At 44.5% G+C, this 13,790-nt stretch overlaps 1 protein-coding gene across 7 annotated transcripts in view; it reads left to right on the plus strand.

The window, feature by feature from the left end:
• Positions 1-272: 272 nt before the first annotated feature.
• Synrg (synergin gamma) overlaps positions 273-13,790 on the plus strand; it is an 83,905-nt gene continuing 70,387 nt past the window's right edge. For all 7 annotated transcript variants that reach the window (XM_028890567.2, XM_028890569.2, XM_028890572.2 and 4 more), the window contains exons 1-2: positions 273-566; positions 9,115-9,155. In XM_028890567.2, the coding sequence (XP_028746400.1) occupies positions 496-566; positions 9,115-9,155 (112 nt within the window). In that variant the 5' untranslated portion in view covers positions 273-495. The remainder of the gene's footprint in view (positions 567-9,114; positions 9,156-13,790) is intronic.

Below are 13,790 nucleotides of genomic sequence, written 5' to 3' on the forward strand. Positions count from 1 at the left end.
CTTGTTGCGCCTTGCCAGAGAAGGAAAAACTACCTGACACGATGGCAGCATCAAACAGGAGTAGCGCATGTCGGAGTGTATTGGGTTCGTGTGCTCTCGGTTGGTTTACTAAGGTAAAATTTAAATACTGTGTGATGGATACTGAAAAGAATGCCAGGGAAAACGGCTGTAAAGCCACCAGAAGGCGTCTGTTGTGTAAAGGATCAGCAGAAGGGCACCTGTGTTCCGTCATCCAGTCCAGAAATCAGTACTTAACTCTGCTGATGCAGACCCGCGTTCGCAAAGGGACTGTGTCCGACCGCAGTGCTGTTGAAGCCCACAGTGCTTGAATCCCGCAGCTTGCCGCGGGGGCGCGCCGCTCGTGCCCGAGGGCTCTGGAGTCACGTGGGCGCGCGGCCCCGCCCCGTCGTCGGCCCCGGCTTGGTGGGGCGGTGTCTGCCCCGGAAGTGCCTGTCTTCGGCTGACAGCTGCTGGCACGGCGGCGGCCCGAGCAAGATGGCGCTGCGGCCGGGAGCCGGAGCCAGCGGCGCGGCGGGGGCGGGCGCGGGGCCCGGCGGGGCAGGCAGGTGGGTCGGCGGGGCGGGGCGGGCGCGGGCCCGGCGGGCCCCGCAGGTGGGTCGGCGGGCTGGGCGGGTGGGGCCGGGCTCTGGGGCGGCGGTTGCGGGGCGCGGGCGTCCTGGGGACCCGCGGGGAGCGCGCTCCTGTGCTGGCACCGCCGCACCTGTCGCGGGGCCTCGGGCGCTCGCGTTTCCCCTCCAGGCTTTCTGAGCTTGAGCTACTCTTGGAGCGAAGGCTGTGACAGTCTGGTCACAAGGCTGGAGGAACCGCTTAGAGAGAGTCTGTAGAGTATTGTCTTTCCTCTTATAGAGCGTCCTGTCCTGTCCTTTCTCTTTTCTTCACGTACAAATAGGAAAATCTGAAGATCTTCGAATTTAGTAACTGTCTTGATAGAGCTTGTCTTGTAGATTAACTCAACACTTGTCTGTCTCCTTTTTAAAAAGACATTTTGAAACAAAGAATTCACTGAGCAAAAGCGGTTATGTTCTTGTTACAACAAAAGCTTCCAGACTTTATTGAGCTCTTAAAAAAAATGTGCCCTTTGTTATATTTGAGATAATTATTAGCCTGTGCTTCCTGTATCCAGAATGGTAAAGGGGCATTTGTAACTTAAGTTCATTATCATTTAACGAAATGTTTGCTTCCAGAAAGTCTGCACCCCATTTCTATCATGACTCGGTCTGAGTTTGTTTAATTAGCTAACATATACAGCACACACATTCTGAGGTAAAATCAGCTTTTCATTTTTAAATATCCTAAGATATCTTTGGAAAGTGAAATGTTTGGGGTTTTTTTTTTTGTCACGTTTAGTTTAATTTTAGAATCACTTACACTCTAAATGTGTAAAGGATTTTAAAGTTACCACCTCTTACAGGTGCATATATGTGATATATATATACACACACATGCGCACTAGGAAAAAAGCAGTCACTTGAATAAACCAACTGTGTGTGACTGGGTTTTTCACTTCCTCTGTACATCTTTGACTTTAATTTAAAATGTTTTGGTTCCTCCTTTGTTTTTTGTTACTGTTTCATTAGGGTTTTTCATTAGTGGTCATTATAAATCATGTTTGCCTGCAGAATATAAATATATACATATGACAGTTCCTAAAATGTTCCTAAATGGCATTAGTCTAATCAAATGTATGATTAATAATGGGACCAGTTATAAGAATTTTGAAAGAAATTTATATTTTAGGCACAAATGTTTTCTTTATTTTTAAAAGGAAGAACCACAGGTACAGGAAGTTAAGTGCATCCTTCAGTTAGTTAAGTGCATCCCTTGGTTTGGTTTATAGTATTTTAACGTCACTGGTCCAACCAGGTGTGCTGATGCACGCCTATAATACCAGCTGTAAGGAGATGCAGGCAAGAGGATCAGGAGTCCAGAGACATCCTCAGCTATCTGGAGAATTTGAGGTCAGCCTGGGCACCCTGAGATCCTGTCTTAGGAAAAGAACAAGGACAGTGTGTGCACTCCAACCAAATATACAGAGGACAGAAAAGTGGTTACAATGGTCCTTTGAAAGGCTTGTGTTGTTATGTTTATTAGATACTTTCTTAGGCTGAAAAACTGTATATTCAGCCAGGAATATTTTGGTTTTGGGAAAGCAATACTGAGGGCTAAAGTTATCTGATAAGAAAACTAACATAGTAGTATAGTATACTTGAAGAAAAACAAAAACCAGCACACTCTCTCTAAGCCTTCAGTGGAAAAAAATTACAAACTACAGCTGACTTTGTAGCCTTTCTTCTGCCTTAGATACTACTTCTTGAGTACTTTCTTTGAGCTACTTAGTTTTCTAAAGGCCAGTCAAAGGCAGCCATATACAAACAGAGGCTTTTGACCAATACACTGAATGGACTATCCTAGAGTAAATAGTTGAGACTACAAATGACAGAATTTGCCTGTAACCAAGTAAAGCCACAGAGTTGAAAAAAAAATCTTTAGTGACCCTGCGTGTGGTCATTAAATGCCTGTATGTGTAAAGTACTGTTTTGAAAATGTTCTTTGAGACACTGTCTTATTAATTTAGCTCAGGCTGGTCTTGAACTCAACATATAGCCCAGGGTAGCCTCAAACTTGTGATCTGTCTGCCTCCATCTCACTAGTGCTGGGATTGTGGGCGATACCACATTCAGCTGAGCGTTATTCTTGATGCTCTAATGGGTTCAAAAGACTAGAGCCATGTCCCAGTGCTTGGAGTGTGCACAAAAAACCTTAGCACTCCCTGTCTCCCTGCGCTCTTATGAGCTCTGCCAGGCCTTTGTCTCTCCATCTTCTGCAGTTTCTAGAATTGTTTGTTTGTTTGTTTTGTTTTTCAAGATGGGGTTTCTCTGTGTAGCTTTGCACCTTTCCTGGAGCTCACTCTGTAGCCCAGGCTAGGCCTCGAACTCACAGAGATCCGCCTACCTCTGCCTCCCAAGTGCTGGGATTAAAGGCGTGTGCCACCACCGCCTGGCTAGAATATTCTTTAATGTAAATATTTGTGGATCCCACCAAAATGGACAATAGTAAAGTTGATTTTCAGCTGCACCAAGTGGGATGGGGGGTGGGGGGGAAGGAGTTGAGATTGTCGTGGGGGTAAGCAAGCATTATGGAAGCAACAAACACATCTGCTGTGCCGGATAGGCTGCTATTGGATGCAAAGAAGAGTTTGATGAGATAAAAAGGAAAGGAAAGGTATGCCCAGTCAGAGAAGACCATGAGGATGAACTAAGGTAAACGCTGGATGCCAGAGGAATCACACCCTTTTAAGCCCAGGTGTACATCTTCTGACGGGATCTTTACTGAATAGCCCATTAGGGAGATGCCTCTCACCAGTGCTGTATTCGATGTATTAGAAACCAGAGCCTGAGGCTGAGAAGACTGTATTTAGGAGGCCAGGTCTGAGACACAAAAGCTGGTAGCAGATGAAGGTTAGTAGCAAAGGCTTGTGACAAGCAAGAGCTCCAGGTCAAAGACTGCTTGTCCAGCCAGTCCTAGAATTAGTTGTCAGGGCCTGGCTGGGTGGCAGCAAGTCCCAAGCCTCATGACCTCAGTTCAATCCTAGGGAGTCACATGATACAAGGATCCGAGAACTGACGCCCCCAAGTTGTCCTCTGATCTCCACATGAACACCTGCCCACCCGTCCCCCCCCACACAATAAATAAATGTAACAAAAAAAGAATGTTAGGGGCTGGAGAGATGGCTATGTTATGAGCACTTGCTGCTCCTCCAGAAGTCCCGAGTCCTATTCCCAGCTCTCACATGGGGGAGGAGGCTCGTAACTGCCTGTAACTCCAGCTCCAGGGATCTGATGCCTTCTTCTGGCCTCCTCAGGTATCCACACGCAGAAACACACGAAAAGAAAAAAATGTTATTCTAGTTATCTAAATATTTCATTCATAAAAATACTGGGGTCACTAAGCAACTTTAGATTGTTAGATTTTTACTAGAAGAAGTCATCAATACAGTTACATTGTTATGTGTGTCTAATTTTTCAAGTAGCTTTTATTTATTTATAATATGTATTCTTTTAAAATCATTTTTAAAAAATTTATTAATGTGTATGGGTTCTTGCCTACATGTGTGCACCGCACATATACCTGGTACCTTCAAAGGTCAGAAGAGGGTGACAGATCCCCTGGAAATGTAGCTACAGATGACTTCAAGCCACCATGTGGATGCTGGGAACTGAACCCACGTCCTGCACAAGAGCAGCTCACTAACAATCTCTCCCACCCTGTGATACATCTTCTATCTTGTCTCTGTGGTTGCCTTAGTTGGGACCTTCACAAATGCTGGGTTCTGTGACAGGTAGGGTGATAAGGGGACTGAAACTGGATAAAAAGAATACAGCTTACTCCAAGTTTTTTTTTTTTTTTTAAAGATTGATTTATTTATGTGTGTGAGTGTTCTGTCTGCCTGTACATCTTCATGACAGAAGAGGTCATCAGATCTCATTTTAGATGGTTCTGAACTGCCACCATGTGGTTGCTGGAAATTGAACTCAGGAAATCTGGAAGAGCAACCATTGAGCCATCTCTCCAGCCCCACTCCAAGTTTTTACTGAGCTGCTCCACCATACTGGTTATTTGAATTTTTATAGCTGGTTTGGCAAAGTTGACGGGTGACTACTTACCTGCATTCCTTCCACTGAGTTTATCCACCTTGGTGAGTGAGTGATGCTTTCTAAGACAGAGGACAACCAGAGCACTCCTTCAGCTCAGCCGTGTTCTCCAGTGCACAGAGCCTGGCGTGGCGGCACACATCGATAGTCCTATCTACGCAGGAGATGAGGCAGGGGGATTGTTTGAGCCTAGAGTTCCATCTTAACAAGTGGACAGACATAAACCGGTTCACACACAGCTCAGCTGTTATTGCCTCTTGTATGCCATTAACAAAGAGGGCTTGCTTACTCTTGGGGTCTGCTTGTCAGCAGCAAGATTCTCAGTGACCCCAGCCCCTCTACAAAAGCCATAAATAAGTAACATACAGCCAAATGGATGTCCAACTAGAATGCTAATCCACCTTGCAGTTAAAAGGAAATAAAACAAAACACTAAACTGCTTTAAAATCATGGACTCTAAAGTTGAGTTTCAGACTTTTTCCTGGAAGTAGGAGGACCAGTGTAGTAAATTTAAAAAATGCAAGAGCTCCTGAATTTGACATACAGTTCCTGGTGCTCACTAAGCTACACAGGAACTCTCAAGTCTTTGACTCAGAAATTGAGAGACTGTCCTTTCTTGATCTGGAGAGTTGGCTCAGTGGCTAAGAGCACTGGCTGCACTTGCAGAAGACTCCAGTTTGATTCCCGGCACCCCACGTGTTGGCTTGTAAGCATTTGTAAGGGAGTGTACAAGATCTGACGCCCTCTTCTGGCCTTTGTGGGCATTGCTTGCTTGTGTGTAGATACGCATGCAGCCAAAAAAAAGTCATATGTGCACCCCTACACATAAAGTAATGTCTTTTAATTAAAAAAAAAAAAAAAAGCCTTTCTTGACTCGTCCTCTTCCCAGCCTCAGAGAATGGACTAGTTCCTCAAAGCAGATCCCGCTTGCTTGTTAGCCCCTGTCCTTCGGAAACCTTGTTTTCCAGGCAGTAAGGATACCGTGTGTATCCCCTGGACCGTTCTCCTGCCGGTGCTCCTCTCACCGGAAGACCATCCTTCTCAAGGCAGTGGCTTTCTTCTCAATCTCCATCAGGACAAGCTTCTCTGCAGCAGTGGACACTGGAGCTGCTGTCGTGAACTTGGTCCTTAGTTCTGAGCCGCTCCCTTACCTCTCAGTGGCCACTCTCTGCTCGGTTTCCAGTGTAAGACTCCAGGGTTGCCCGTGGTGTGGTCTCGCTGCATGTGCCCACTTCCTTGCTTGTCTTCTGCATTCTGAGCTTTTTTTTTTTTTTTAAATCTTTATTTAAAAGATTTATCTGGATCACTGGATTTTTCCAGGTCTTTCTCTGAGACAGGGTTTTCTGTGTAGCCCTGGCTGTCCTGGAACTCACTCTGTTGACCAGGCTGGCCTCAAGATCTCACAGAGTTCTTGGATCTTTCTGAGTCTGCCTCTGCCTCCTGAGTGCTGGGATTAAAGGTGTGTGCCACTACGTCCAGTTTGAGAAGGTTTCTAATTGCTTAATGGGTTGCTCCTCGTGGTCTCTTCCCCAGCGTCTTACTCCCCAGGCCTGTACTCTAGGCGCTCATATCCCTGCAGCTGTCCCAGCTCAGCACCCCCTCGGCATTCTCTGCTTTCCTACTGCTGCTCCTCACCCTGGCAGCTACCTGCTTCTCTTGAGTCTTCCTTCTTCCTAGCTTTTGCCCACTTTTCCATCCCTCCTGCCTTTTTTATCACTCTTTTTAAATCACCCATTAGGAACCTTGAGGTAGTTTCTTGGCCAGTTCTTTTTACTTCAAGTCTTTCCCTATGCTGTCATTAAAGTTACCTCCCAAAGTACACTTTGTGACATGTTGTTCTTCCTCTCAAAATGTCTGATGGCAGAGATGTCACATCCAAACCACAGTGGCATACATACCACTTCATGCCCTTTCGAGTAGCTGTCTTTACATAATGTGTGTGTGTGTGTGTGTGTGTGTGTGTGTGTGTGTGTGTGTCTATATATCTGTATGTGTGTATGTATATATGGGACTGACAGGTGGCTCTGTGGTTAAGAGCACCAGCAGCACTTCCAAAGGTCCCAGGTCTGATTCCCAGGCACACGTGGTAGCTCACAACCATCTGTAACTCTAGTTTGTCAGAGGATCAAACTCCCTCCTCTTGCCTTTGCAGGTACTAGGTGTGGATATAGTACACAGACATACTTGAAGGCAAGAGACCTATATACTACAGGGGAGGGGGGGTGTTGTGTGGGATGTGAAAACAGTCCTGTGCATTGCTGGTAGGAATGTGGACCGGTGCTGCCATTATGGAAAACAGTTTGGCAGTTTCTCAAGTACACATAGAATTATCGTATGACCTAGCAGTTTCACTCATAGGTACATACCACAAAGAATGGAAGGAGGACTCAGGCACTCACACAGCAGTGTCCATGGCACTCTTGTTCACATCAGTCAAAAGGCAGAAGGAACCCAAGTGCCCGTGTAGAGATGGGACGATAAGCAGCATGCTGTGCACATGGATTTGGATCAGAGTTGTTGAAGGGACTGAGATGTTAATGCATGCTATAGTGTGGATGAACCTGAAACAAGTTTGCCTAAGGGAAATAATTCAGATACTTCCTGGTTCTACTTAATATTTAGTCTTGGAATAGACAAATTCATAAACGACAAAAAGTAGAATAGTGGGGCTGGGGTGTGGTGGTTCATCGTCAATGGCACCAGAGTTTCTGTTTGTGCTGAAGGAAAAGTTCTGGGCATGCATAGTGAGTGGTGGTAATGGTTTCAGCATTGTGAATGTCCTCATTATCACTGAGCTTTGTACTTGAAAGTATTCAAATGGTAACACTTTGTGATATAAATATACACATACATAAATAATATATACACATAATGTGTATTATATATACATACCAGCTTCTGACATAGAATATTCAAAATAAAAAAATAAACATTTTAAAGACCTATGGCTGGGTATAGTGACTCATGCTTGTAGTTCTAGCTCTGAGGAAATGGAGGCAGGAAGATTGTTGTGAGTTCAAGGCCAACCTGGACTACAGAGTTCTAGGCTAGCCTGCACTATAACATGAGACACATGAGACCCTATCCTATTTAAAGAATGAATAGACTGTATAATCTTCTCCCTTCCTTCCTTCCTTCCTTCCTTCCTTCCTTCCTTCCTTCCTTCCTTCCTTCCTTCCTTTCTCTCTTTCCTTTTTAAATTTTTTTTTTTCTGAGATGAGATCTCACTGTGTAGCCTTGGCTGGCCTTGAACTCACAGAGACCCACCTTCCCTGCCTCTCAACTGCTGGGAGTAAAGGTGTGCACCACCAGGCTTAAGATCTGTCTGTCTGTCCTTCCTTCCTCTACTGGGGACTGAGCCCCAGGCTTTGCACAGGCTGTGCTAGTGTTCCACAACTGAGCTGCACCCTGGCAGTCTGACTGTTTTTAAATCATATATTTAGCCACAGGTCATCTTTTTTTCTAAATAATTTATTTATTTTTATTTTATGTGCATTGGTGTTTTGTCTGCATGTATGTCTGTGTGAGGATGTCAGATCTTGGAGTTACAGACAGTTGTTAGCTGCCTTGTGTGTGCTGGGAATTGAACCTGGGTCCTCTGAAAGAGCAATCAGTGCTCTTAACATCTGAGTCATCTCTCCAGCCCCTACAGATCATCTTGATTGATGTCCTATATCTCCAACCTCAGAACTTTTGCCAAAACTGTATATCGTACAACTCTTCTTTCCCCTTAACAAGCTTAAAAGCCTCCCAAGGTATAACCTAAAAATTAACCTTGTTCTTCTGACCTCTTAGTGCTTGGACCTTGCTTAAAATAGCACACTTACCTTGCTGTGTAAGTATTTGTTTGTCTGCACCTGTGTATTCAAGATTGCAAGCTGTTTCAGTCCTTTCATATAGTAGATGCTCATTAAATGTTCACTGAATGGACATAAACCCACCCTTCCCATGGAGAACTTTGACTCCAGGGAGGTCCAAGGTGACAGAGCCAAGAATAGTGTCAGAGCCTTCTGTTTTCTGTCTCACCCACACACACAAAATTCCCTCCACATTAGCAAGCTGATACCTTGTATCATAAAGAAATTTAGTCTTTATTTATATTAATAATTCTGGGCCTAGAAAGATGGCTCAGCAATTAAGAACATTGGCTGCTCTTGCAAAGGACCTGGATTTAGTTCCCAGCTCCCACATGGCAGCTCACAACTTTTTGAAACTCCAGTTCTAGGTGATTCACCACCCTCTTCTGGCCTCTGTGGGCACCAGGCACGCGTGCAATGCAAAGGCAAGCACACAGGCAAAACACACATGTAAAAATGTATAAATATAAGTCAGCATTGACCTGACATCAGGCTCTGTCTGATTCTCCATTCAGTGAGAATCAGGCTTTGTTTGAAATTTTATACAGATGAAGATAACTGATATATTTGTGTTCTTGTTTCAGCTTCATGTTTCCTGTAGCAGGTGGAATGAGACCTCCTCAAGGTATGTGAGAGCTTTTATTTCTGTCAGTACTGGGATGGAACCTGGCGTCTCACACACTCTAGGCAAGCACTCTGTCCCTAAGCCACATCCTCAGCCCCAAAACCTAGGCAGTTTTTCTGTTTCTGAACAATGAAGTCAAATTATCCTATAGTCTTAACTCTATATGACACCTTCTCTTAAAATTTCTTTTAGCCGGGCGGTGGTGGCGCACGCCTTTAATCCCAGCACTCGGGAGGCAGAGGCAGGCGGGTCTCTGTGAGTTCGAGGCCAGCCTGGGCTACCAAGTGAGTGCCAGGAAAAGGCGCAAAGCTACACAGAAACCCTGTCTCGAAAAACAAAACAACAAGAAACAAAAAACAAATGTTTAATTTGGGGAGTGAAAGGATCACTCTTCATGTTTCCCAAACTTACTCGCCCGTTATATCAGTAGATTATTATTTAACCTCAGAGATGAAGGAAACTTTTCAGGGCAAGAATATTAAGAGCAAATGATGACACTGTAATTCTTTTGTCTTCCTGTTTGGTCGTCTTCCACCTTGTTTGTGCCAGAGGCAGGAGCTGTTATCTTGTGCTCCCCCGTGTCTCCAGCACCCTGCCTACATGTATGGTAGATTCCACGTGCTGTTTGTTGAATGAATAAACAAACCTCTTTAGTATCTGGTGCATGCTTTTCCTGTATGTCACGGTCTTATTATAACGATGCATGTGAAAGAGTTCTGATATTCTGATTTAAAAGTCTTTAAGTCTCAAGCTAGTGGTAATATACACCTTTAATCCCACGATTTGGGAAGTAGAGGTAAGCCAATCTCTTAAATTTGAGGCTAGTCTGCAAATTGAGTTCCAGGCCAGCCAGGGCTACATAGTGAAACCCTGTCTCAAGAAAGACAAGTCTATAATTCTAGCATTTGGGAGGCTGAGGCAAGGTTCTGAGTTTGAGTTAGACTGGACTTTATAGCAAGACCCTATCTCAATAAAAAATGAAAAGATTTGAGTCTCAGTTTTATCCCTGGAAATGTCTCTATTTAGTACACCCCATCTCTTGGTTATAGAACTGGAGCCCATTGGTTATCAATTCTAGCCATGCGTTAAAGGCAACTAGAGTTGGGGATAAAATTTGACCCATTCTGCTATAGACGAAAATTGAGGGAAGAATTTATTTACACTTGTCTTGCTTCTTTCTCTTCCCTTCTTCAGCTCCACCGTCTTCCCCTCCACTCCTCTCAGCCCCCAGCTGCTTTTGAAAAGTGGCCCTTCTCACAAAGCCAGTGCTGGTTGCTGTGGTAGACCCACTGGGGAAACAAACTCCTAGGTCACGGGGAGAGATGGAAGATAAAGGGCGATCAGAGTAGTGGGAATTAGCTCCCTCTGACTTTGTCTCCATCAGGGGGAGAGGTCGAGTTGCAGGCCAGCTTCCCAAGGGTCAGTTGTATTCTTTTCATTGTGCACATGTGTATGTGTTTCCTAAGCGAGCTCTGCTCAGGTGTCCCAGATGTACATCAACTGGGTTACGGTATTCTGTGCCTACAGAGTTGGGTTTACTGTCATGTGTGGTTCGTTCTTTCCATTTTTTTTACTCTTGAGGTAAAAATCCACATATGGACCAAAGAAACCAAACAAGGAAAAGAACCCAAGGATTGCCTGATAGATTTTAATTCTAGAATTGAGATTTTTTTTTAACATTTATTGTGTGTGTATTTGTATACCACATGTGTGTTGGACCTCATGAAGCTCAGAAGAATAGTCATATTCCCTGGAACTGGAGTTACAGGTGGTTGTGTGCCACCATGTGGGTGCTCGGAATTGAACCCAAGTCCTCTGTCAAGAGCAGCAAGTGCTCTTAACCACTGAGCCATCCCCTCCATTCCCTGAAATTTGGAGTTGTTTTGGAGGGGTGTTTTGTTGTTGTTTTGATCATTTAAAAAAATCTCATGTAGCATGTGTCTGTTTGAGAGCCACAGGGAGTTGAGGTGTGAGGGTAACAGGCTAGCCGGTGGGAGTCGGTTATCTTCCTCCACCATGAAGTTCCGGTTATCGAACTTAGGTTGTCGGGTTTGGCAGCAAGCACCTTTACCCACTGAGCCACCTCACCAGCTCTTGTTTTGTTTCTGAGACAGCATTTCATGTGGCCTAGGCTGGTCTGGAACTCACTATGTAGTTGAGGATGACCTTGAACTCCTGATCCTTCTGCTTCCACTTCCCATGTGCTGGAATCACAGGCATGTACTGCCTTGTCTGGCATGAGGGTTTTGGTTTTTTTTTTTAAAGTACTTTAGAGAGGACTTTTGATCCTTTGAAGACTTGAAGCACAGATCATTTCTAAAAACATACACAAGAAACCAACAACAACATTGCCCACAATAACATGTGTACTTGATCAAGAGACAAGGAGAGAAAATGTAATTTTCACGGTGTATACTTTTATCCTTACATGTTATACCAATCCCTAAGTCACTCATTCAAAACTGAAGTGAACGTTAGGACCTAAAGGCAAGAGGGAAAACTGTGGCTGTGTCGGGCCTGTTCTGGTCATCAAGGATTCTGCTCATTGCCTTTGGTATCCCTTGAGAGTCCCTTTTTCAGCTGTCTGTGATGCTTGGCTACCTTCCTTCCTTCAGGTCCTTGTGCTCATGCCACAGAGGAGCAACCACTGCATTTTCTGACTCTTGTCTTCCCATTACTAGGCTTTATTTCTTGCCCTAGCTCTTTCTTTCTTTCTTTCTTTCTTTTTTTTTTCCGAGACAGGGTTTCTCTGTGTAGCTTTGTGCCTTTCCTGGAACTCACTCTGTAGCCCAGGCTGGCCTTGAACTCACAGAGATCCACCTGGCTCTGCCTCTCGAGAGCTGGGATTAAAGGCGTGCACCACTTGCCCCAGCTCTTACCATGATCTGACTTGTAGTGTTTTGTTTTTATCATTGTTGTCTCCAATTACAGCATGATCTCCATAGGGGGGAGCTCTGGTTTTATTCATTGCTATGTTCTTAGGATGATGCCTACCATGGAGTAGACCCTTGAGTCTCTGAACAAATGACTAAATGAGGAGCGTGCCTCTGCTAGCTGTTAGCCTGCAGATGTAAATGTGCTCCTGAAAGTAGGCGGCAAGAAAGGTGGAAAGCAAGTGATAAAACAAGATAGATATGGTATACCGGTCTTTTCCTTTGCTGTTTAGTATACATTTATTTTTTGAAATAGCTTCTGACTATAAATTCTGGTCTCTTAACTTGTAATCCTCCTGCCCTACCCTACCCAGTGCTGGATTACAGGTGTTTTCCACTATGACCGCTTCTGTCCTTTAAGTTGAATATTTGGTTGGTTTTTGTTGTGTTGTTGTTTGTTTTGAAATAAAGAAGAAAAATGGGATGGGCATGATGGCACATACTCTTCATCCCAGCACTCAGATAGAGACAGGCAGATCTTTGTGAATTTGAGACCAGTCTAATCTATACAGTGAGACTCTGTCTCAAAAACAAACCCGGAAGCAAAGCTTGTAGGCATCTGCAACATTGCCTTATTGTCCACACTAGAGAACCACACAATCAGGTTTTTACATTGCTCCTGTGGTGTTAAGTAAGCTAGTGATTTTGTATTGGGCTGCATTTATGACTATCCTCAGATCAGGGGCATGCAACCCTCAGGTTGGACACGCTGCTAGAATCAATGAGATTGCAAGGTATGGTAAAATGCAGTTAGAGTGTAATGTGTGCCCAAGCCATGTTTTTATTCACTTACATTCCTTATGTATGGTAGACATTTACTGTTTACTCAACCCCAGAGGACTCTGCATTTGTTCTGCTCTGCTCTTGGGAATGTTTCACTGGGGAAGTTTGGGAGACACTAGTGTGCATGAAACTTTTCCCATGGCTTTCCTGTGCTTGAGTCATGTATGTGTCACACAGCAATGACTGTTCGTGTCAGTGTTCTTGTGAGGAAAGGGAAGAATAGCATTTCTTTGACATACTAAGCATTAAATGGTTTTGCCGATGAGAAGTGAAGTTTTGGAACAAAGTTAAGAAAAACTAGGAGTGCTGCAATTCCAGCACTCAAGAAGTTAGAGGCCAGCCTGGCTCTACAGTGAGTTCTAGAGACAGACATACAGACATACAGTTAGAGGCCAGCCTGGCTCTACAGTGAGTTCTAGAGACAGACACACAAACATACAGTTAGAGGCCAGCCTGGCTCTACAGTGAGTTCTAGAGACAGACATACAGACATACAGTTAGAGGCCAGCCTGGCTCTACAGTGAGTTCTAGAGACAGACATACAAACATACAGACATACAGTTAGAGGCCAGCCTGACTCTACAGTGAGTTCTAGAGAAACAGTCCCAGAGACAGACATACAGACATACAGTTAGAGGCCAGCCTGGCTATACAGTGAGTTCTAGAGACAGACACACAGACATACAGACATAAAAAACATACAGTTAGAGGCCAGCCTGGCTATACAGTGAGTTCTAGAGACAGACACACAGACATACAGACATACAGTTAGAGGCCAGCCTCGCTCTACAGTGAGTTCTAGAGAAACAGTCCCAGAGACAGACATACAAACAGACAGACAGACAGAGTGGAGTGAGCAAATACTCAAGGTACCATGAGTAGTATGTAGCCCATTCATTTGGCTTCCAGAGTTCATGAT

Source organism: Peromyscus leucopus, chromosome 8b, assembly GCF_004664715.2.
Source record: "Peromyscus leucopus breed LL Stock chromosome 8b, UCI_PerLeu_2.1, whole genome shotgun sequence".
Taxonomy (NCBI): domain Eukaryota; kingdom Metazoa; phylum Chordata; class Mammalia; order Rodentia; family Cricetidae; genus Peromyscus; species Peromyscus leucopus.